This window comes from Wolffia australiana, chromosome 19 (genome assembly GCF_029677425.1).
Source record: "Wolffia australiana isolate 7733 chromosome 19, ASM2967742v1".
In the NCBI taxonomy this organism is placed as follows: domain Eukaryota; kingdom Viridiplantae; phylum Streptophyta; class Magnoliopsida; order Alismatales; family Araceae; genus Wolffia; species Wolffia australiana.
This window is the reverse complement of record NC_135853.1, coordinates 9,612,342-9,634,564: the sequence shown is the minus strand read 5'-3', so window position 1 is coordinate 9,634,564 and position 22,223 is coordinate 9,612,342. Positions and strand designations below refer to the sequence as shown.

The following is a 22,223-nucleotide window of genomic DNA, read 5'->3' as shown; positions in this document are numbered from 1 at the left end:
GAACTCTGTCTACTGTTCTTCCCCAATTCTTTGGAAATTTCGCGCTAGGGTTTTCGCGGAGTCTCCGTTCTGCGCGTCTCCGATCGAAACCCTAATCTGGGTCTGGTAGAGGGAGGAAGAACTGTCGATGGGGACGGAGAGGAAGCGGAAGGTGAGCTTGTTCGACGTGGTAGATGACACCTCCGTGTCGAAATTGACCAAGGCTAATGGCGTTGGGCGCGTGGTTACTCCGCCGGGAACGAATCGGTGGTCGGGTCGTCCTTATTCCCAGCGATACTTTGATATTCTGGAGAAAAGGAAGACTCTTCCGGTGTGGCTGCAAAAGGACGAGTTCCTTGAGACGGTCAGGGCTAATCAGACTCTGATTCTTGTTGGTGAGACGGGCAGTGGGAAGACAACCCAGGTATTATTTTGATTTGTTTTCTTTTGGGTCTGGGAACTGTTTTTTCAATTTTCTCTTCTTTGTTGACGGGTTTTTTTGCTGAAGAATCTCGTGCTCTTGCTTGTTGGCAGAGGATTTCTCATATTTACGGATATTTTTTGCTTCTCTTGACAATAAATATTGATGGATTTTAAGACTTTTGATTTAAATTTTGGTCTATCGTCCCAAAATTAGGCAAAATTGTCTGGATAGGCACCTGGTCTCGCCCTCTCTGTTGTTTTGATTGTTTGTTTCCGTTGCCAATGACGGGATCTCAATTATTGTTCATCTCGGAGAAGATTACTATGCTGTAGAACATTTTTAATGTACTCATTTTATTCAGTGAGGCTTTTTATCACAGCAAACTTGAATTTAACGCGGTGATTCTGTCCTTGGGTACCGTCTTGGAACAGTGGTTGGTTGATGTAGATATTAAATGCTCTGATAATAGTAGGAATCATTTCTCATTATTCGAATGAAATTTAACTTTTTGATGATACTCTTTCTAGTAATAACTTTGTCCGGTAGAGAATAGATTATTGTGAGCTTAATAATAAGTTCCTGAGACTCTTGGACTTGTAGTGTTTGAAGAGTTCTTGTTTGCAATGTCACCGTCTTTCTGTGTTAAATCTCTGCTTGCTTACTGTTTTTAATATGCTTCTTCATGTTGTGGGACCTGATAGAAGCGTTTTTATTTAATTTACAGATTCCCCAGTTTGTTTTGGAACTCGAAGATGCCGGCAAACGCCCTATGGTTGCTTGCACTCAACCTCGCAGAGTGGCTGCAATGTCTGTTTCCCGTCGCGTTGCGGAAGAGATGGATGTGACAATTGGCGAAGAAGTCGGTTACAGTATTCGATTCGAAGATTGCAGTAGCAATAAAACAATTCTCAAGTACGCCATTGATTCATATTCTGATTTCTCCCCCTTACTTCAATTTTCTATTAATACTTAGCCACTGCTTCCAGATGATGACTAAATCATCTTTGTCATTCAAAACCCGTTATCATCTCTGGTTGTAGATGAATGACTGTGGCAAATTTGTTATCATATCTCATCACTTGGGTGAGGTTAAAAGAGGAAGAGTGATGAGAGGCAATCACAATGCAAAATTATCTTCGTCATCCTCATCATCATCCTGCCTGCAGATGAGAGACAATGACGATGGCTATTTTGTCTATGTTAATCGTCACCCCCTCATCATAGTCATCCATGTCGGTGAACACTGACTTAGTCTATGTTATTTATTTTACAGGTACTTAACTGATGGTATGCTTTTAAGAGAAGCAATGGCGGACCCACTTCTGGAGAGATACAAGGTGATAATACTCGATGAGGCTCATGAGCGCACGTTGGCGACCGACGTTCTATTTGGGCTCTTGAAGGAAGTTCTAAAGAATCGGCCAGACATGAAACTTATAGTTATGAGTGCGACGCTCGAAGCAGAGAAGTTTCAGGGTTACTTCAGCAGCGCCCCTCTGATGAAGGTACCTGGTCGGCTCCACCCAGTCGAGATCTTCTATACACAGGAACCTGAAAGAGATTACCTTGAAGCTGCCATCAGAACAGTCGTACAAATCCACATGTGTGAACCTACTGGCGACATTCTCGTTTTCCTCACCGGCGAAGAAGAAATTGAAGATGCCTGCCGGAAGATCAACAAAGAAGTTAATAACTTGGGCGATCAGGTCGGCCCCGTGAAGGTCGTCCCACTTTACTCAACGCTGCCGCCTGCAATGCAGCAGAAGATTTTCGAGGCAGCACCAGCTCCGCTGAAGGAAGACGGTCCTCCGGGCCGCAAAATTGTTGTGTCAACAAACATTGCCGAGACGTCGCTGACCATCGACGGCATTGTTTATGTTATAGACCCTGGTTTCTCCAAGCAGAAGGTTTACAATCCACGGATTCGGGTCGAGTCGTTGTTGGTATCGCCGATATCCAAGGCGAGCGCTCATCAGCGGGCGGGGCGTGCAGGTAGAACGCAGCCGGGTAAATGCTTCAGGCTTTACACGGAGAAGAGTTTCCACAATGATCTCCAGCCGCAGACGTATCCGGAGATTCTTCGGTCGAATCTGGCGAACACGGTTTTGACTCTGAAGAAGCTCGGGATTGATGATCTGGTTCATTTTGATTTTATGGATCCTCCGGCGCCTGAGACATTGATGAGGGCATTGGAGGTCTTGAACTATCTGGGTGCGTTGGATGATGAAGGAAACTTAACCAATCTGGGAGAGATAATGAGCGAGTTCCCCTTGGATCCTCAGATGTCAAAGATGCTTGTTGCCAGCCCGGGGTTCAATTGTTCCAACGAAATACTCTCCATATCTGCCATGCTCTCAGGTAAGCTTTTTGGTGATGTTTATGTCAGTTTATGCATCATTAGTCTTGCTTCCATAAAGTTCTCTTCTGATCAGTCTGAATGTCAATATCCCGATGATATTGATGTGTGACATTGACGTTGGTGGGCGGATTGCCAATTATGTGGACATGTGTCAACGTTGTCATCACCCTGAAAAAAATCCATACTTGGCCATCCGCAGTGACATCAACTAGGCTGTTGACTTTGACGATGACATTGATGTTCGAGGGGTTTGACTATTTTATAGCTATACTTTTACTAAGTCAATGTCTGAAGGTGACATCAACCTTGTCAGCATCATCATCACCAAGCACTCTTAAATTCGTCAACATCATCGTCAGCATCAATGAGGGTTGATGATGTTGACGAGTTCTGAGCCCTCATATTGTAGGCTGTAGTTTAACATGGTAGGGTAGCTTCTGTGAATGTATACGCGGGTTTGGTGCATTTTTTAAAAACAAAAATTGAAGGGCAATGCTGATTGAGGTAGTTGCAGTTTCTGTCAGTTATTCTCTCATGGTGCAAATGGTGTGATCTGCTGACCTCCCATGCTGGGCCTCTTCTGTGATGACCCCACTGTCTTTATTTAGTACCCAATTGCTTTCTCCGGCCCCGAGAGGCCCAGAAAGCTGCAGATGAGGCGAAAGCTCGGTTTGGGCACATCGATGGGGATCACCTCACCCTCCTCAACGTCTACCACGCCTACAAGCAGAACAGTAAATTCCTGAGCCCTAAGCCCTAAACCCTAAATCCAAAACCTGAAACCTTAAACGCGGTATTTTGTTTTGATTCAGATGAAGATCCTTCGTGGTGCTATGAGAATTTCGTCAACCAGAGGGCGATAAAGTCTGCCGACAATGTGAGGCAACAGCTCGTCCGGATCATGGCGAGGTTCAACCTGAAGCTGTGCAGCACAGACTTCAACAGTCGTGACTACTACACGAACATTAGGAAGGCCATGCTCTCTGGTTACTTCATGCAGGTGGCCCATCTCGAACGCACCGGCCACTACTTAACCGTAAAGGATAATCAGGTCATTTTCTTCACCCGTAACCCCCTTTCCTTTCTCTGTCTCGTCATAGAAGAGCTATTCCTATATTATTTTAGCAGTTTCTTTCTTTCTGCGAGCTATATTCATTCATTCTTCATCTGTATTCGTCATTTCTTATCCCTCTCCCCTTTAAAGGATCATTTATTTCCTATTGCGGCTCTTCTTAACCCCCCTTCCTTTTCTCTCACCCCTGCTCCCCCAATCTCTCTCCATCTCTCTTTCTATCTCATTCTCCCCCACACTCTCTCTCTATTTTTGTATGATCTAATGGATGTGCTACTTCGTTTCCATGTCATGCATGATGGGGCTTCTGGGTTTGCTTCATCAGGTTGTCCACCTGCACCCATCAACATGTTTGGATCACAAGCCGGAATGGGTCATCTACAACGAATTCGTCCTGACCAGCAGAAATTTCATTCGTACTGTCACCGATGTGCGTGGGGAATGGTAAGTTTTTCTTCCCTGGAGAGAAATCCCTATCACACCCTTTCTCCTTTCCGTTGATTTTTTCTTGATTATCTTTCCCGAAGATTATCATCATCGCTCCCCTATGAGAAAAACCCATTCTTATATTTTTTACCATAAATAAAGCATAATCTCTAGTATTGTATTTCATAATTTACTTGATCGTTTTCTTCAAAAAAAATTATTTGATCGTATTTGATCGGAGAATTGTATTTCATAATGTATTTCATAATCTCGAGTATTGTCCCAGGGGATATCCTTGGCGTTGGCTTTATTTGATCGTATTTCATAATTTAATCATCACCTTCTTCAATAGATTTTCTGTATGATCAATTGGAGTTTTTCTTTCAAAAAAATGATAAATTGGTATTTAATGCTAGTTTATTGAAGTATGATTATTCCACTTAAGAAACCCCTTGAAGCAGATCTGTTTGATGACCATTGGATTTTCATTGCATTATGATTCCACTTACGAAATCCCTTGAGGTAGATCTTTGATTTGATCAATGGATTTTTTATCGGCCTTGTCAAATTATGATTTTTCCACTTGAGAAATCCCTTGACGCAGATCTTGGACACGATCAATGGATCTTTAATGGGTATTTATCTAATTATGATTTTTGGGAACAGGTTGGTGGATATTGCGCCACATTACTACGATCTGAGTAATTTTCCTCAGTGCGAGGCGAAGCGGGTGCTTGAGCGGCTCTATGCCAAGAGAGACAGAGAGAAGGCCTCAACCCAAGGAAAGGACAGGAGGGTATCTTCGTAAAATCATATGTCAGGTTCATAGATTATTCTTCATATTTCCCCTCAGGGCTGTGCTAAATTTCCCCTTTTTCTATATTTTCTCTGAGATTTTCGTGGAGATTTGTGCTTTGCTGCTCCAAAGTGTAGAACAAAAAAGTGAAGATCTGATGGGGATCTGAGATTTCTCTCATGATGTCAGCTGTGCAATACTGCTCTTGATCTTTGAAATGCTGCAATTTTTCAAAATTCAGTGTGGATCGAAGATTAGATATTTTACCTGTCTCTAAATCTCGGCTTTTAAGGAGCGTTCTTCTTACCGACGAGCTCTACGGACGTTCTTCTTGTAGAATTTGTTTTTGGAAAAAAAAACTTAATAGAACTTTAATAAAAACGATCATCGTTAGAATTTTTGTAGACTGCTAAATTTGTTTTTGGAAAAAAACCTTATAGAACTTTAATAAAAACGTTCATCGTTAGAATTTTTGTAGACTGCTAAATTTGTAGAACTTAAATGAATCGAAACTTACAGAACTTGGATGAATCTCTTGCATTTTTATAGTCTGCTAAATTTATCCTTTTCATGCCTAACTCATCTTTATCCGCTGATTGAATGTCCTAGGTTTTTTTAAATTTAAAGTTGTCTTAGAAGAAAGTCATAAATGAAGATAGGAATGAGAGATTATGTCAGAATGACGAATGATTAATGTCTTATAAGAAAGTCAGCAGATTCATCGCCGAAAGATACAAATGGGTTATCATCCAGGCTCAAACCTTGCTTGTCAGGTTGCACTGTCCATGTTGAGCTTATGATGTGACTACTACCGATGGACTCACACTACCTTTGTGCTTATTGGACCAATCAAATTGAGTTGATCGATCTGTTTTAGCTTAATTATTGGAATCGATTAACATTTTCAATCAGATTGCAAACAGGATCAATGGATTGATCGCATCTTTCAATCAGATTTGATCCCATCTGATCTAATTACCAAACCCTAAACAAAGAGAGTGCAACATAGTGTTTCTAAAGTTTAATCTCTCTTATATTTGCTCCTAGGAAGCAAGTAGGTTTTTTATGCAAGAATTCATTCTAAAGAATGGAATGAATTTTGTTTAGAAACCTTTTTTTGTTCTCTCTTTGTCCATACTTCTCTTTAGAGAGGGAAAAGATTAAGTTAAACTGGAAAGGGATAAATTAAGAGAGTGGAACCGTGGGCTTTTCTTTCTTAGCATTCTCTCAATGTAATGGAATATATTCAAAGGATGAGGGTTTTGAAATACCCTGCTCTAGCTACAGATAAGGGTTCTGATGTCTTTCCCCCTATGAACACGTTTTCTGATGCAGCGTAGAACACAGACATAAAGATAAACATTAACGTAAACATAAAAAAGACAGTAATCAATTACATTAAATTTGCATTGTTTTTAAATTAAGGTTTTAGACTTAATTCTAACAAAATTTTACTACTGCTCAATAAGAAAATAAGAAACCCAGAAAAGATGATATAATTCTGGGGGTATTAAGATATTAGGAGCTACTTTTAATGCAGTAGTGAAAAAGGAAGTAAATATGAGGGAATTTAATAACTATGTCCGTTGAGATTTTCACTTGTGGCCATCAAGCAAAACATGATATCTAGAGATGGGATGTGGATCTAGGGTTGGAAAGATATTTGAAACTAATTTTTTGGGGTGGACAAGTAAATAAATGGAATTTTTGCAGGTAAGTCCCTTCAGTTCTTTACTTATTGGCATTAAGCACAACGAAAAAGTATAAAAAATGGTACAAATATAGTAGTGTCAATATATTAGGGCAAATATATTGGGCCTGAGAAAGAAGTGAAAAAAAGAGAAGTTTGCTAACCATTGAGGTTTTTAGCTCTGGGCATCAAACACAAGCCATGTAGATGTATTACATGCTAATTAGTTGTGGTGGACAAATAGTAATCAGAAAAAACGAAAAATTTGCAGTTAGTCCATTCAGATTTTTAACTCGGGACACCAAGACCATGGGTGACTAGTATTGAATTGTACAAGAACCAGAATAAAATGATGGGCATTCACAGATGGTCAGAATGCCAGGTATGGATAGAAACAGAGGGCAAGAGAAGAGAGACAAAATGGAGAGGATAGATCTTTTTAAAAAACACAAGACCCACACTAGGGTGAGAAAATCTAGGTGGGTTAGTGCCCAACCAGACAAATAACCTACCAAACTGAAGATCATTGCAATATAATCTTTCAAATTATGGAAATCAAAAACCAAATGAGGATCATGATCTTGAAGATGCGCCAATCCTCTTCTTTGGCTTTGTCTTCATGCTCTCCTGAGCAACATATTCTACCTCCTCTTCTTCGTCGACAATAATCACGTTTTCCCCAAAATTCTCATCCCCATCATACTCATCCATCTCCAATTCCAAATCGTCATCATATGCTTCATCATCATCGTCATAATCATCTTCATCGTCATCATCATCACTGGAGGCGCTAGGTCGGAATTCTGTCGGCGGGGGGCAATCCTCAGTTATCGCTTCATCGCGCTTAATCACGAGATGCCTGATGATCCTCTCTTCTCTATCTAGCATGGTCTTAAATTCATTAATCTGCCCGGCTTCGATCTCGAAGTTCATCAGGATGTAATTAGCCATCTTAGCCTTCTTTATCTTATAGGCCAGCTTCCGCATCCCCCAATCGTTAATCCTCCATATCTTGCCTTTCTTTTCCCTGACAAAATCTAAAGAAAAAGTCCAGCACACTAAGAAAAAGGAACCAAGGAACATCAATGAAGAGAAAGAACGGTAGCTTCGACGATGGATCACCTTTGACTTTGTCGACAATTGCGTTGACTTCTTGGAAGTTGTCTTCGTGGATGAGATAAACCACCTCGTAGTGGCGCACTGCCATAAGTTAACGAGAGCCAGTCAATTAGTGAAGGCTGATGACAAATGAGTGGAATAATTTTTATTTCCGGAGATTTCTATTATTTAAACTATTAGCCATATTGAAGGCTCCATTTCCGGAGAATGTGAGAGGGTAATGTGATTTTAATAACTCGATGCTAATGAGAGAAATAAGATAGGGAGAGAGATACACAGACGGCGATTACATAGAAAGAAGGAAATTTTTACCATGTCATGCGAAAAAAAGTGAAAGGATTTAACTCGAATGCTTGAGAAAGTAAGTGATTTTGATAATTAAATTTTAGTAAGAGGATTAAAAGAGACAGATACATGGATAAATAATACAGAGAGGAAGAAAAAATTTTACCACGAAACGTTAAAAAAAAGAGAAATTACTCGGCTCAAATTTGTGAGAGGGTAAGCGGTTTAAATAACTACATATTAGAAAGAAAAATGAGAGAGAGATACATGGATGGAGAACACTGAGGAAGAATAACCTTTTTTTTTTACCATGACATGTGAAAGAAAGTGAAAGGATTTATTTCACTTGAAGTGTGATTTTTTTTTTTTGAAAATTAGAAAATCACACTTTATTTCACTTAAAGTTTTAAAAAAGATTTATTTCACTTAAAGTGTGATATAATCCCTGTCCCTCCGTCTCGTCTTCTAATTATGGTAAAAAAAAAGGTTCCTATCAAAGTGCAACCAAGTTCCTATCTACTCCCCTCCTGATACGAACCTACATCGACGTTCCTATAAAAGTGCAACCAAGTTGGTGAAGATAGATTTTCCCATAAACTTGTACGCAAAGTTTAAAGCTTCATCAAAGAAAATTTATCATGGGTAAAGTTTTGAAAAAAATAAATGGTTTTCAGAGTGAATTAGATCGAATCCCGTCTGTTTTATTTTTTTATTTATCACGGCGTTTCATTTTACATAAATTTCACTGTTTACCTAATCCAAGAAAACCATTTCCAGGGTCAAAATAACATTCTCATCCGTGCTATTAAAGGTAGACGAAAATCAATGAAAAATAAACACAGATATCCCACCGATAGAGCAATTAAAAAAGTTCAAATAAAGGGGAAGAAATACTCACTTCTCTCCAACTTAACATCGCTCTCGAGCTGGAGATTGAGAAACTCCAACAGCTTCTCTGCAATTAAAAAATGCCCCCATGCTTTCAACACTTCAAGATTAAAAATTAATGCAAAAATTATTAGAAAAATATAAATCGAGAGAGAATCAGACCCTCTTCCGCATCTGCAAACTCAGGCAGGGCTGCATCATCTCCTTCAGTTTTTTTCTACACACGCGAAAGTAAAACATAACACCTCAGCTTCTATCACCATCAAACAAATTAACCCAAAAAATTCAACAAAAAAGAAAACTGCAATTGAACATCAGGGTTTTTGAACTGAATGATAAACCCTAAAAATTCAAAAGAAGGACATCATAATTGAACACTCCGGCACACCTTCTTAAGAAGAACGGCTTCAGGGAAGAAAGACTCGTTCTCCCCAGGAATTGGGCCGTACCCCTCTGCATCTGATCTACCCTCCTTCTTCTTCTTCGCCCAGGAAGCCACATGTCTCTTCTCAAGTGGGTTTCCGCCATAGCCGAGGGAGCAAGCCCACCGAGTGGGAAAATCTCTACGGGCCAAAGAAGAACAGCAACGCTCGGCCAAAATCTCTGCTCGATGCCTCAGACATGAGCGGCGGATGAGCATGGAGGAGAAGTGGGAAGAAGGGATGGAGAAGGGAGGAGATAATCTCCCCACGATTGCCTCCATGAATGCAGGGAAGAGCTTGAAAATTTCAGATGGGGGAAGTTGCTGTTTTTGAAGACAAGGCAAGGTGGGAGCTTTATCTTGAGAAAAACCTTCGTGGGCCAAGTTAGAAAGAGAGCCCAGTTAAAACAAATTTCAGAGAGAGAGAGAGAGAGAGAGAGAGAGAGAGAGAGAGAGAGAGAGAGAGAGAGAGAGAGAGAGAGAGAGAGAGAGAGAGAGAGAGATAAAAGGGAGAGGGAGAGGGAGAGGGAGAGAGATAAAATGGAGAGGGAAGAGAGAGAGAGAAGGGAGAGAGGGAGAGGGAGAGAGATAAAATGGAGAGGGAAGAGAGAGAGAGAGAGAGAAGGGAGATAGGGAGAGGGAGAGAGATAAAATGGAGAGGGAAGAGAGATAAAAGGGAGAGGGAAGAGAGAGAGAGAAGGGAGATAGGGAGAGGGAGAGAGATAAAAGGGAGAGGAAGAGAGATAAAAGGAGAGGGAAGAGAGAGAGAGAAGGAGATAGGGAGAGGGAGAGAGATAAAAGGGAGAGGGAAGAGAGAGAGAAAGAGAGATAGAGAGAGAGAGAAAAGGGAGCTAGGGAGAGGGAGAGAGATAAAAGGGAGAGGGAAGAGAGAGAGAGAGAAAAAGGGAGCAAGGGAGAGAGAGAAAAGGGAGCTTGGGAGAGAGAGAAAGAGAGAGAGAAGGGAGCTAGAGAGAGATAGATAGAGAGAGAGAAGGGAGATAGGCAGAGGGAGAGAGATAAAAGGGAGAGGGAAGAGAGAGAGAGAGAGAAAAAAGGGAGCTAGGGAGAGAGAGAAAAGGAGCTTGGGAGAGAGAGAAAGAGAGAGAAGGGAGCTAGGGAGAGAGAGAGAGAGAAAGAGAGAGATAGAGATAGAGAGAGGGAGAGAAGGGAGATAGGTAGAGGGAGAGAGAGGGAGAGAAGGGAGATAGGCAGAGGGAGAGAGATAAAAGGGAGAGGGAACAGAGAGAGAGAGAAAAAGGGAGCTAGGGAGAGAGAGAAAGAGGGAGAGAAGGGAGCTAGGGAGAGAGAGAGAAAGAAAGAGAGAAAGGAGTTAGAGAGAGAGAGAGATGGAGCGCATCCAGACGGCGCCAACGAATCATCAATGGAGCTGTCATTGCCATCATCAGCATCGCCACCGGTCAGTGTCCAGCCCGACCGACACGCCAAAGCGGCCGTGAAGACACCCAGGTTTAAATACCCCGGGTAGAGCACGTCCGTGCTCGTATCTCATGTTTTCATTTTGTTTTCAGTCGTCTTGATGTCTGTTTTCAGTCATCCGTTTCACATCGTCTTGTCCGTTGTTTCTTAATTGTGTTGTAAATGAAGGGGGATATACTTATTGGACTCTCCTTTCTGAACTCCATGTAAGGGCCCATCATGGCCCTATATAAAGCCATGATGGGACCACATTGTCTTCCAGATCTGGAACTTGTGTTGCAGTTATTCCACGTCCAGGGCTCATCTTGAGAGAAGAAGAAGAGGGTGAAGAAGCAGAGGAGAGAACGCATGGGTTACATTGAAGATGGGAGTTTGAGAGAGGAATCCACCACTCCCGTCCCCTTAGACCAGTCGACTACCCTCTCGGCTGTCCACTTTCCGTCACCAGTGATTCTTCGGTCGCGGGCGTCCAAGAGTCACCTCGATTGCAACGCGATGTCGATCATAATCCCTACGAATCTGACAAGGGGCCCTCGATTCATCTCTGTGCGGCAAACAGCCAACCAACTGTTCGTCCGCCAACCCAACAGGTTGACTATTCAACCCGTCAAACGGGCGATGGGGCCGTGTCTACTCTGGCAAGGCGGCGTTCGTGGGCATTGACCCGTTCCATGGGCAATGGATAGTCACACCCCACATTCGTGGTTCGGTCGTATCACCCCGGGAGCAGGGTCTAGAGTGGTTGTCCGGTCTTGTAAGCCGGAGCAAGGACTTCGGTGGGCCCCAGTTGGTCGTGCATAATCGACCAGGAACTACGGCCGGCGGCTGCTCGCTGCTGTGCATTCTCTGCTCTCGGTGTAGAGTGATCTCACGCTCCAACCAACGGGGAACAGACCGTTCATGGAATCGTCCCAACCTATCTTTGGGTGTGGCACCAACTTCACACATGCCCTTTCAACAGCGTCAAGACCGCTGACTGGAGTATACTCGGCTGACTGCCAGCAATGGACGAGAGTACCTTGATCACCGGCGCTCTACAATCGGTGCTTGGTCCACACTCGCCAGTTGTTGCCGACATGGTTGTGCCCGCAGATACGCTTCGGCTAGAGTCATTCGCTGCCCACTCTCTACTGGTTCGGCCATGCACCACTCCCAGCCGCATCGTATGTCGCTCCGCATAGCTGTCGCACCGTCTTGCTACCTGCTTGGGTGCACCTCTAGACTCGATCTATTCCTCGAGCCGTCCCATCGTTGGGTGTCACTCTCCTCTCCTCCGACCTCCACTGATTGCTCCGACGTTGAGCTACCGATTGAGCACGCCGACCCCCTCCGGCACGTCTCCACCGCATCTGGCCGCAACGCTTTGTGCACCGACGAAGTTGTCAACGACGAACGCCGCCACCGACGAGGTACTCCGTTCCCTCTCGCTCGTCAGTTATATTACATCTTATAGTATATTTTTGGTTGCACTCCATCGCGCTCGGGATAGTTTTAGGTGAGAAGAATTATCGAGAAAACTACGAATTTGAGTGTCTAGGCACGGGCCGAGCCTGTCCGTTACGTGCGATCCCCTACGGACTTTTTCCATTCGGCGCCGTAGTCTTCGTCGTCGTCGTCACTCCAACGAAGGTCAGAAGGTCACCGTCATCGGTCTACCCCCTTGGAGCTCAAGACTCGGCAATTTTCCGCAAACTGGCCCTACACGTACATTTCACCAAGGTCACTCGGATCACATAATTACATTTACTTTAGTGAATCTACCCGTCAGACGACGCCATCGACGACGTCCGACATCAAAGAGAAAGAGAGAGAGAGAAAAGGGAGATAGGGAGAGGGAGAGAGATAAAATGGAGAGGGAAGAGAGAGAGAGAGAGAGAGAAGGGAGCTAGGGAGAGAGAGAAAAAAAAGAGAGAGAGAAGGGAGATAGGGAGAGGGAGAGAGATAAAAGGGAGAGGGAAGAGAGAGAGAGATAAAAGGGCGGGGGAAGAGAGAGAGAGAAGGGAGCTAGGGAGAGAGAGACATAAAGAGAGAGAGAAGGGAGCTAGGGAGAGAGAGAGAGAAAAGGGAGGGGGAAGAGAGAGAGAGAAGGGAGCGAGGGAGAGAGAGACATAAAGAGAGAGAGAAGGGAGCTAGGGAGAGAGAGAGAGAAAGCGAAAGAGAAAAGGGAGATAGGGAGAGGGAGAGGGAAGAGAGAGAAAAAAAGGGAGCTAGGGAGAGAGAGAGATATAATCTTGCAGAACCTTCTCTTCGCTCTGGAAAGGAGTGCTAATAGACTCGGGGAGGGAGCATGGGATGTGTGTTGTTTGTAATGGAAAGAAATTCCTTTAGAACCTCTTTGTTGGATCGCCGATGCGAACACAATGGTATCTGACCAGGACCAGGGACCCATTCGAATTTGGATGTTGACATGTCGTTTGTTTTTAATCATAGGCATCTTGCTAGGAAGTTGGTGAGCTCATCATTAATTAGGTCGGGGTGGCTGGTGGTTTCGGGATCCCGTAGAAAATGCTGCTTTTATGCCTCAGGTATCAGCCACAGCTCGTATTCATTAAGTCATTCCACCCCTTCTTCATTCTTGGACCTGGGAGAGGGGAGGGAGAGAGAGAGAAATGGGAGATAGGGAGATAGATAGAGATATATATATATATATATATAAAAGGGAGAGAGGGGGGAGAGAGAGAGAAAATGGAGATAGGGAGAGGGAGAAAGATAAAAGGGAGAGGGAAGATGATGCAGGACGACGTCCCAGACATCGTCTCAAGGGGGTAACGAGGTGATGCTTGGATACCAGGGGGTATACACGGACGACGTCTTTCGGTGTGGACGTACGGAGATGTGACTATGTGATGCGAAGAAACCCTAGGTGAAGTTGCGTGCAGGCCCCAACTCGTGGGGTTCGCGGGGCTTCGTGCTCTGGGCTTGCGACTGATGGCGGTGACAGTGACCTCCTGACCCCCGTCGGAGAGACGAAGGAGTCTACATGCCTAACGGACTGAGTCCGTGGGTGCTCTCACATAACGAACAGGCTCAATCCGTACCTAGGGAAGACGCTCGTTGGACGCTCGCGTGTCTGTTTATACTCTCACCTAATCTATCCCGAGCACAATGGAGTGAGATCGAAAAGGAATACGACAAAAGATAGATTAACGAGCGGGCTGGGGGAGCGAAGTACCTCTTCGGTGACGTTGTCTTGGAGTCGTCGCTCTTGTCGATGCAGAGATGCCGGCGGCGGGGTCGGTGGAGCGGTGCAGGAGGCAGCACGACGTTGCTCGACTGGCGGCGTGGCGCGTGTCAGGAGTGGTGATGCAGCGGAGTCGGAAGGGAAGGGGGCGAAGCACGGGCGACGGGGAATGAGTCGACGGCGGCGATGATGGCGGCGGCAGCAAGAGCGGCGACGGCACGGACGGCGAGGCGGCGTTGCAGTGGTGCAACAACGATGCGAGTGATTGCGGCGTCGAAGACGGTGGCACGAGTGCGGCTTGAGCAGCGATGCGACGGTGTCAACGGCGACGGCTCTCATCGGTGGCACGGGGCGCGACGACAGCGGCGTCCGGCAGAGGTGCGAGGCGGCGACTATCGGCGGAGCCGCAGGACGCGGCGGCGGTCTCCGGCGGAACCGCGGGACGCAGCGGCGGTATCCAGTGGGGCCACGGGACGTTGCACTGGCCTCGGGCAGGGGCGCGGGACGCTGCGACGGCCTCCGGCGGAGACGTAGGGCGTGGCGGCGGCTTCCAGGAGAGCCGCGGGACGCGACGGCGGCGTCCTTCGGCGGAGCCGCGAGACGCGGCGGTGGCCTCCGGCAAGACCACGGGGCGCGGCGGTGGTCTCAGAACGGGGCCACAAGACGCGATGGCGGCCTCCGGCGGGGCCGGAGGACGCGGCGGCGGCGTCCTCCGCCGGAGCCGCGAGATGTGGCAGCGGTCTCCGACGGTCTTCGGGACGCGGCGGCAGCGGCCACCGGCGGGGCGCGGAACGGAGGCCTTCGGCAGAGCCGCAGGGCGCGGCGGGCGGCCGCGGGACGGCCGCGGAAGGCTGCGGGAGGCCGCTGGAAGGCTGCGGGATGGCCTTGGGGCGGTGCGGGCGGCGGGCGACCCCTTATTTTTTTTCACGACGTGGAGGGGTGGGTCCCCTTTTCAAAATGAAAATTTGACTTTTTGAAACTTTGACCAAGTTGCTTGGGCGCCCACTCCATCCCTTATTTGGGGGTTGAAATGGGCCCCTTAATAGAGGTCCATCAGAAGGGGCCCATTAGACATAGAGGCCCCCCCTAAAACAAACAAATAAAAATATGAAAGCAGATGTTGGAAAAAAAAAGAAAGGGGGCCGCGCGTGGGGATATGGCCCGAAAATTATGATAGTTGAAATGCCTATGCCTTCCTCTTGGCGTGCTGATCTGGCAGGGCTCGAGCTGAAGGGTGTTGCCACCGACGGCGGGAGCTTTGGCGTCGTCCTTGACGGAGGGGACTCTCCTGCTCCATCAGAAAAGAGAGAGAGAAAAGGGAGCTAGGGAGAAGGAGAGATAAAAGAGAGAGGGAAGAGATAGAGAGAAAAATGGAGCTAGGGAAAGAAAGAGAAAATGGAGAGAGGGGAGAGAGAGAGAGAAAAGGGAGATAGGGAGAGGGAGAAAGATAAAAGGGAGAGGGAAGAGAGAGAGAGAAAAGGGAGCTAGGGAGAGGGAGAAAGATAAAAGGGAGAGGGAAGAGAGAGAGAGAAAAGGGAGCTAGGGAGAGGGAGAAAGAAAACGGGGAGAGGGAAGAGAGAGAGAAAAGGGAGCTAGGGAGAGGGAGAAAGATAAAAGGGAGAGGGAAGAGAGAAAGAGAAAAGGGAGCTAGGGAGAGGGAGAGATAAAAGAGAGAAGGATAAAAATGGAGCTAGAGAGAGAGAGAGAGAGAGAGAGAGAGAGAGAGAGAGAGAGAGAGAGAGAGAGAGAGAGAGAGAGCGGGAGAGAGAGAGGGAGAGGGAGAGGGAGACAGGGAGAGAGAGAGAGAGAGAGAGAGAGAAAAGGGAGATAGGGAGGGAGAGATATAAAAGGGGGGGAGGGGGGGAGATAGAAAAGGGAAATAGGGAGGGAGAGAGAGAGATAAAAAGGGAGAGGGGGGAGAGAGGGAGATAGAGATATAAAAGGAAGTTAAGGATATCTATATATATATATATATAAGGGTGAGGGGGGAAGATAGACAGATAAAAGGGAGATAAGTAGAGAGAGAGATAACAGGGAGAGGGGAGAGAGAGGGAGATAGAGAGATAAAAAGGGAGAGGGAATAGAGAGATAAAAGGGAGATAAGTAGAGACAGATTAAAAAAGGGAGAGGTGAGAGAGAGGGAGATAGAGAGAAAAATGGGAGATAGGGTGAGCGAGATAAAAGGGAGAGAGAGTGAGAGAGGAAGATAGGGAAGGAGAGAGAGATAAAAGGGTGAGAGGGCGCGAGAGAGAAAAAAGAGATAGATAAAAGGGAGAGAGGGCGAGAGAGAGAAAAAGGGGAGAAAGATAAAAGGGAGAGAGAATGAGAGAGAAAAAGGAGAGAGAGTGAGATAAAAGGGAGAGAGGGTGAGAGAGAAAAAAAAGGAGAGAGAGGGGGGGAGAGGGAGAGGAAGATAGAGAGATAAGAGAGAGAGGGAGGGATGAGGGGGAGAGAGAAAGGGAGGGAGATAGAGAGATAAGAGAGAGAGGGAGCGAGAGGGAGGGACGAGGAGAGAGAGAAGGGGAGGGAGATAAAGAGAGAGGGAGGGACGGAGAGAGAGAGGGGGAGAGGAGAAGAGAGAGGGAGGAGGGAGGGAGAGGACAAGAGAGGGAGAGGAGAAGAGAGAGGGAGGGAGGGAGAGGGAGAGGGAGAGAGAGGGCAAGAGAGGGAGAGGAGAAGAGAGGGGGAGGGAGGGAGAGGGAGAGGGAGAGAGAGGGCAAGAGAGGGAGAGAAGAGAGTGGGAGGGAGGAAGGGAGAGGGAGAGAGGGGGAGAGAGAGAGGGCCCCATGAGATTTCACAAACCTCTATGATTCTTATTATTGAAATGATTAGGCTTAATATCACGGTTCAGCCTAAAGTTTTCCGAAAATTCGAGTTACAACCCTATCTTTTTTTTCGCCGCGTCACAGCCCGAAACGCCCATTTGGTCCGCCGCCGCAGCCCGGGCGTGACGTGGACTCGACGTGGCTGCCAGGTGGAATTCTGGCGGCATCCACGTAAGCGGAATCCACCTGGCAGACACGTGGAGTCCACGTCATAACGCGATTTGAAGAAAGTGAGAAATAGGAACGATTAGTCACCTGGGAGTGAGTCACTCGGGAGAGAGCGCAGAAGGGTGGTGAAGGAGAAGGAGACGGTGGAGAAGGAGGAAGAAAGGGCGTCGGGAAGAAGGGGCTTTCGCGCTGATCAAGGACTTTGGCCACAACGGCGACCACGCCCTTTCTTCCTCCTTCTCGCCGTCGCCCTCGCCCTCCTCGATCGGCTGAAGCGGCCACTCGACTCTGTCGCGCCGACGGTCCTCACCTGCAACACCGTCATCAACGCCTGCGCCCGGGCCACGGAGGTGCCTTGGGAGAAAGAGGAGATGGGCAAGCTAAATTCATGCTCTTCCATACCCATTTGCCCATTTGCGCTTGCTGTTCTAGGGTTCTTCGAACAGGAGGATGTGGGCAGAGAAGATGTTCTACGGACGTGCCTGGTTATGTTGGGAGCAGTTGTTCTTGCTGTGGCTTTCTTGACCTTCTCTGTCAAGAAGATGATCGCCACTTATATCTTCGGTATCCTTGGAATCTCTGGGATTATGCTTCTGGATTGGGAGTATTTCGATCGTGATTACTCTCAGTGGCTGACTCCCAAGCCTGCTGATAGCCACAGTGGCACCGTCGGCGCATTCGACCAGAGCTCCAGGTTTGATTGATCTTCAATTTGGGAAGTATGATATCGCAATCTAAATATCGCAATCTATCTCAATTTCAATCTATCTTAATTCTACTAAATTTAACTTCCCAAGTGGAATGTAAATTTTTAACTACCTTGAATTTTGTGATAAAAATCTGAGAAAGTATTCCTTCCCAGGTTGTTATCAATCAGATTAGAGGGGCCCTCTCATCTGCAACTGAGGTTCTTGAATCGGTAGCTTTCCGAGTCTTATGTCTCTACCAAAGGGTTTCTTTTTCACCAGATAAATCTCATCATTTACTGGGAAGCAGCAATTGGAAATTTAGTAGGCCCGTGTATAATTTTTCACCAGGTTGAAGGAATGCAAAGTGTTGCTTCTGATCTTGCTGAGGTGGTATGTGAAGAACGAGCACTTACTGAAGAGTGCGGAGAGCTCTTGGCTCTGACGCAGGCACTGCAGGTAAGTGAGCTATCCACTAGTCAATAATTTCTTTTTTTGTAATATGAACGTTATTCTTAATAAGAAATTTTTTTTTGTTCATTCATAAGTACCAATTTCTGTTAGACAATAATTATATTTGCTTTTGTTAATCAGTTCAGCCGATTTCCCATTCCACGAGAATCTTGGCGTGGGAGATGATCTTCCACCTTAAATTTTTTTCATAATTTAATGTCAAATTTATAGAATTGTAGGTGTCTCTAAATATAAGAAATCTGTAAATTGTTAACTTTAAATTTTCTTGTGCAGATGCGTTCAAACAAATAGAATGTCTGAGAAAACTGATATTTACAGTTTTGGGGTGTTCTACTTGAGCTCGTTACTGGAAGGCCAGCAATTGATGTGGACAGAACCCACATTACTCAGAGAGCTCAAACAAAACTGGAACATGGAGATGTATGCAGTATTGTGGACCCAAGAATATAAGGCGAATATGTATCCCCATGACAGGCCGTCCATAACTGATGTTGTTTTGCAACTGAAGGAATTTAAAGTTGTATCCCCACTTTCGCATGCTGACTTCTGGTTATTGCACTTAATGTTTAGTTTGGTTTATCGTTTTGGTTAATGAATTAATTGAGCAGGCCTGAGGAAATTAAGCAAATTACATTATAATGCTGATCTAGTGCCTAATGAAATTGTCTTCTAAATGTTTGAAATTATGCCACCTGAGGAAGCAAACACATACAAATTTCATGACGTTTTTAACATGAATTATTGATACACATCTATGTCGATAAAACCATTCACATTAAAAGCAACATCATAAACAACGGTTTGAAATGTTTTGACAAATCATTACGACCACCTGGATCATACGTCTTCCGCCTGTATATGTACCTTCCATTTTCATCCTCATCATCGGTATCATTGGGGGTTAACATGTCACCCTCGGAATCATCATACTCGCTATGATATCCAGCAACAAATGTTTGTTGTTGGACATGTTCGTTTCTAAGTCTGTGGCCGTCTTCCAATTCCTCATCCCATTTGTCACTCGAATATTCGTCGGGGGCACTTAAATACACTTCACTTTCCTCCTCTTCCCTACCTATATCATATTCAGAGTCATCATCGCTATCATAATCAGAACCAAACACCTTACACTCGTCATCAACCCTGTATAAGAGATAGATGGAAAACAGTAATTGATCATGCGTGCAAAATACTTAAATTACCAAGGAGATCTTACATTCTTCTATGACAAACAGATATCTGAAATTACATTGGAAATAATAAAAAATACAATATTTAAGTACAAAGGGAAAAATAAAGATAATAAAAACTTACATTACTTAAAGCCAAGCGTCCACCGTCAAAGAATAGAAGAACGCCTAAAAATGCAAAAAAACAAAAGGATGTTCGCATTGAGCCGAGGAGTTAAGTCAATTAGAATTCCAAAACGTTTGGGTTAAAAAGGAATTTTGCATCAAGGTAGATATGTACAAAGATAGAGAGCTACGTAGCTAGACAGAAAGACTGTAGATATGTACATTGATAGGTAAGAAATCATGTAGAAAAAACACATTAATAAACTGACATAAAGAATGAGATATACAGTCCACAGATATCCTCTACGGTTTAAAAAAACCAGCAGGTCACCACACGAGGAAACAGTCCACAGATAGAAAGATGGTTATATCTAAAAAATTATAAGATTATTTAAAATCCACCTATCCCAACTAAAGATCATTTAAAATCGACCTATCACAGAATGAACACGCGGATGAATGACTCAAACCATTCAATGTTAATCTATCGTCATTAAATTTTCATAAAATTTCAGCAACATGGGCCAGAAATTGCAGGCAATAACAAGAAATAGACAATAGGATAGCTTCTACAGCCCAGGCAATGAATGTTTAAGGCAATTTTCAAAAGCCAGTACTGTCAATCGACGCGCAATAAGATACATTCTTAGAAAATATACATGAAAAATCTGAGAAAAAACGAGGAGATGAACGATGACTCAGCAAATGAATATGCAGATGAATTAGTCGAACCATTCAATGCTTACTCATCATCATTAAATTTGCAAAACATTTCAGCAATATGGGCCAGAAATTAGCGGTGATAAAAAAAATAGCCAAGAGAATTTTAGGACAATTTTCACACGCAAGAACTGTCGACCGGCACGCAGCAAGATACATTCGTCGAAAATAAACATGAAAAATCCGAGAAAAAACTAGGAGATGACCCATGATTAAGTGAATGAACACGCGGAAGAATGACTCAAACCATTCAATGCTAATCCATCATCATTAAATTTTCATTAGATTTCACCAATTTGGCCCACAAATTGGCGGCGATATCAAGAAATAGACGGTAGGATAGCTTCAAACTCTGTTGAATAGATGTTCGCTCTGGTTTTATACGACTTTCCTCAGATCAATATCACCTTGAGGAATTTAACATTACAGAGTTTGTGTTAAAAAAAAATCAATGTTACATAGGTATATCTTAGACCTCTAATTAGCAGATCAGTGGGCCTGAATGGCTACGAAAAGTCTTTTAGTTGAAGTGGCCTCTGATACGAACCTAGGTGTTCTATTCGGGAGAGAAAGGAAGAAGAGAAAACTGGCTCAATGTATTTGGGAATAGGAATATGCAGGTGGAATGTGCATAAAACGGTAAGACTGAAATGTATTTCCTCAAACTAAATGCCCTATAGATCGCCCAAGTGACGCAGCAAAAAGGAACGATCTGCCTGATTAGAACCTTAGTAGGGACATAGAGCCAAGAACCCTACCTCGTGGAACGCCCGTAGACAAGAAGAAGCTCACAACGAGCTCTCCTCTCCTCTCCATCGAAGCTCACGTAAAATGGAAGCCCCTTCTCCCTGACGCCCTTTCTTCCTCCTTCTCCACTGTCTCCTTCTCCTTCACCACCCTTCTGCGCTCTCTCCCGGGTGACTCACTCCCATGTGACTAATCGTTCCTATTTCTCACTTTCTTCAAATCGCATTATGACGTGGACTCCACGTGTCTGCCAGGTGGATTCCGCTTACGTGGACGCCGCCAGAATTCCACCTGGCAGCCACGTCGAGTCCACGTCACGCCCGGGCTGCGGCGGCGGACCAAATGGGCGTTTCGGGCTGTGACGCGGCGAAAAAAAAGATAGGGCTGTAACTCGAATTTTTGGAAAACTTTAGGCTGAACCGTGATATTAACCCAAATGATTATGAGGTTGAAAAAATGAATATTCCAGGGCGTCCTTGCTTGTGTTGATTGGTGTGCCCATATAATTATGCCTCTTTTCATTGTAGCCTATGCTATTTTTATTTGTCTCTAGATACAAACTTCAGGGTTTTCTTGACTTTCGGATTGAATGCATTCATCATAGCTAAAAGTAAAAAGTGGTCTTAGAAATTAAAGCCCCTTGAATTTGTATCAACAAATCAATGATATAATGTCTCCTTATATGCAAAAAATGAGCACTTATTATTTTTGTAATATATACTAATATATATGATCATGATGCACTCTAATCTATTTTTTATTGAATTACATTTAAAGTGATTCGCATTCAAATATCTCTATGATTATGATTTTAACTATTGGGTATGTGGCCTTTATCTAGGTAGAAGAAAGTGGATTCCTGCAATAGAAGACCTGGAACAGAATCAAAATGACATCTACAAAACGATTGTCAAATCACTAAGGCACCAATCACATCCATGATTTATTGTATCCTCGAGTGAGCACTTATTATTTTTATAACACATACCGGTATATATAAGCATGATGCACTCTAGTTTATTTTTTTATTGAATTAAAATATATTTAAAATGATTCACAGTCAAATATCTCTATGATTATGATTTGAACTATTGGGATATGTAGCCTTGATCTAGATGGAATAAAGTGGATTCCTACAGCGGAAGACTTGGAACATAATCAAAATGACATCTACAAAATGGTTGATCAAATCACCTAGGCACTAATCACATCCGTGATTTCTTTTATTGTC

The 22,223-nt window shown here is 44.5% G+C and overlaps 2 protein-coding genes across 3 annotated transcripts; one reads left to right on the top strand and one right to left on the bottom strand.

The window, feature by feature from the left end:
- On the top strand, positions 1 to 5,239 carry LOC144715442 (putative pre-mRNA-splicing factor ATP-dependent RNA helicase DEAH3). 2 transcript variants are annotated; one of them, XM_078590361.1, is made up of 7 exons: positions 2 to 403; positions 1,128 to 1,315; positions 1,677 to 2,761; positions 3,371 to 3,496; positions 3,575 to 3,813; positions 4,160 to 4,278; positions 4,927 to 5,239. In XM_078590361.1, the coding sequence occupies exons 1-7, from the start codon at positions 128 to 130 to the stop codon at positions 5,066 to 5,068; spliced, it is 2,175 nt and encodes a 724-aa protein (XP_078446487.1). In that variant the 5' UTR covers positions 2 to 127; the 3' UTR covers positions 5,069 to 5,239. The 2 variants fall into 2 exon arrangements, with proteins under 2 accessions (XP_078446488.1, XP_078446487.1); XM_078590362.1 differs by lacking the exons at positions 3,575 to 3,813; positions 4,160 to 4,278; positions 4,927 to 5,239 and having other exon boundaries at positions 1 to 403; positions 3,277 to 3,490.
- A 1,919-nt stretch (positions 5,240 to 7,158) lies between these two features.
- On the bottom strand, positions 7,159 to 9,805 carry LOC144715726 (uncharacterized). The gene is made up of 5 exons (XM_078590700.1): positions 9,427 to 9,805; positions 9,201 to 9,255; positions 9,049 to 9,105; positions 7,869 to 7,946; positions 7,159 to 7,783 (listed from the first exon to the last, which is right to left on the bottom strand). The coding sequence occupies exons 1-5, from the start codon at positions 9,739 to 9,741 to the stop codon at positions 7,320 to 7,322; spliced, it is 969 nt and encodes a 322-aa protein (XP_078446826.1). The 5' UTR covers positions 9,742 to 9,805; the 3' UTR covers positions 7,159 to 7,319.
- Positions 9,806 to 22,223: the final 12,418 nt, after the last annotated feature.

Coding starts and splice junctions, on each gene's coding strand:
- LOC144715726 (XM_078590700.1), bottom strand. CDS start 9,741: ATGGAGGCAATCGTGGGGAGATTATCTCCTCCCTTCTCCATCCCTTCT. Junction 9,106..9,200: donor GTTTGCAGATGCGGAAGAGG/GTCTGATTCTCT, acceptor TTTTAATTGCAG/AGAAGCTGTTGGAGTTTCTC. Junction 7,784..7,868: donor AATTGTCGACAAAGTCAAAG/GTGATCCATCGT, acceptor CTTTTTCTTTAG/ATTTTGTCAGGGAAAAGAAA.
- LOC144715442 (XM_078590361.1), top strand. CDS start 128: ATGGGGACGGAGAGGAAGCGGAAGGTGAGCTTGTTCGACGTGGTAGAT. Junction 1,316..1,676: donor AGCAATAAAACAATTCTCAA/GTACGCCATTGA, acceptor TTTATTTTACAG/GTACTTAACTGATGGTATGC. Junction 3,814..4,159: donor TAACCGTAAAGGATAATCAG/GTCATTTTCTTC, acceptor TTGCTTCATCAG/GTTGTCCACCTGCACCCATC.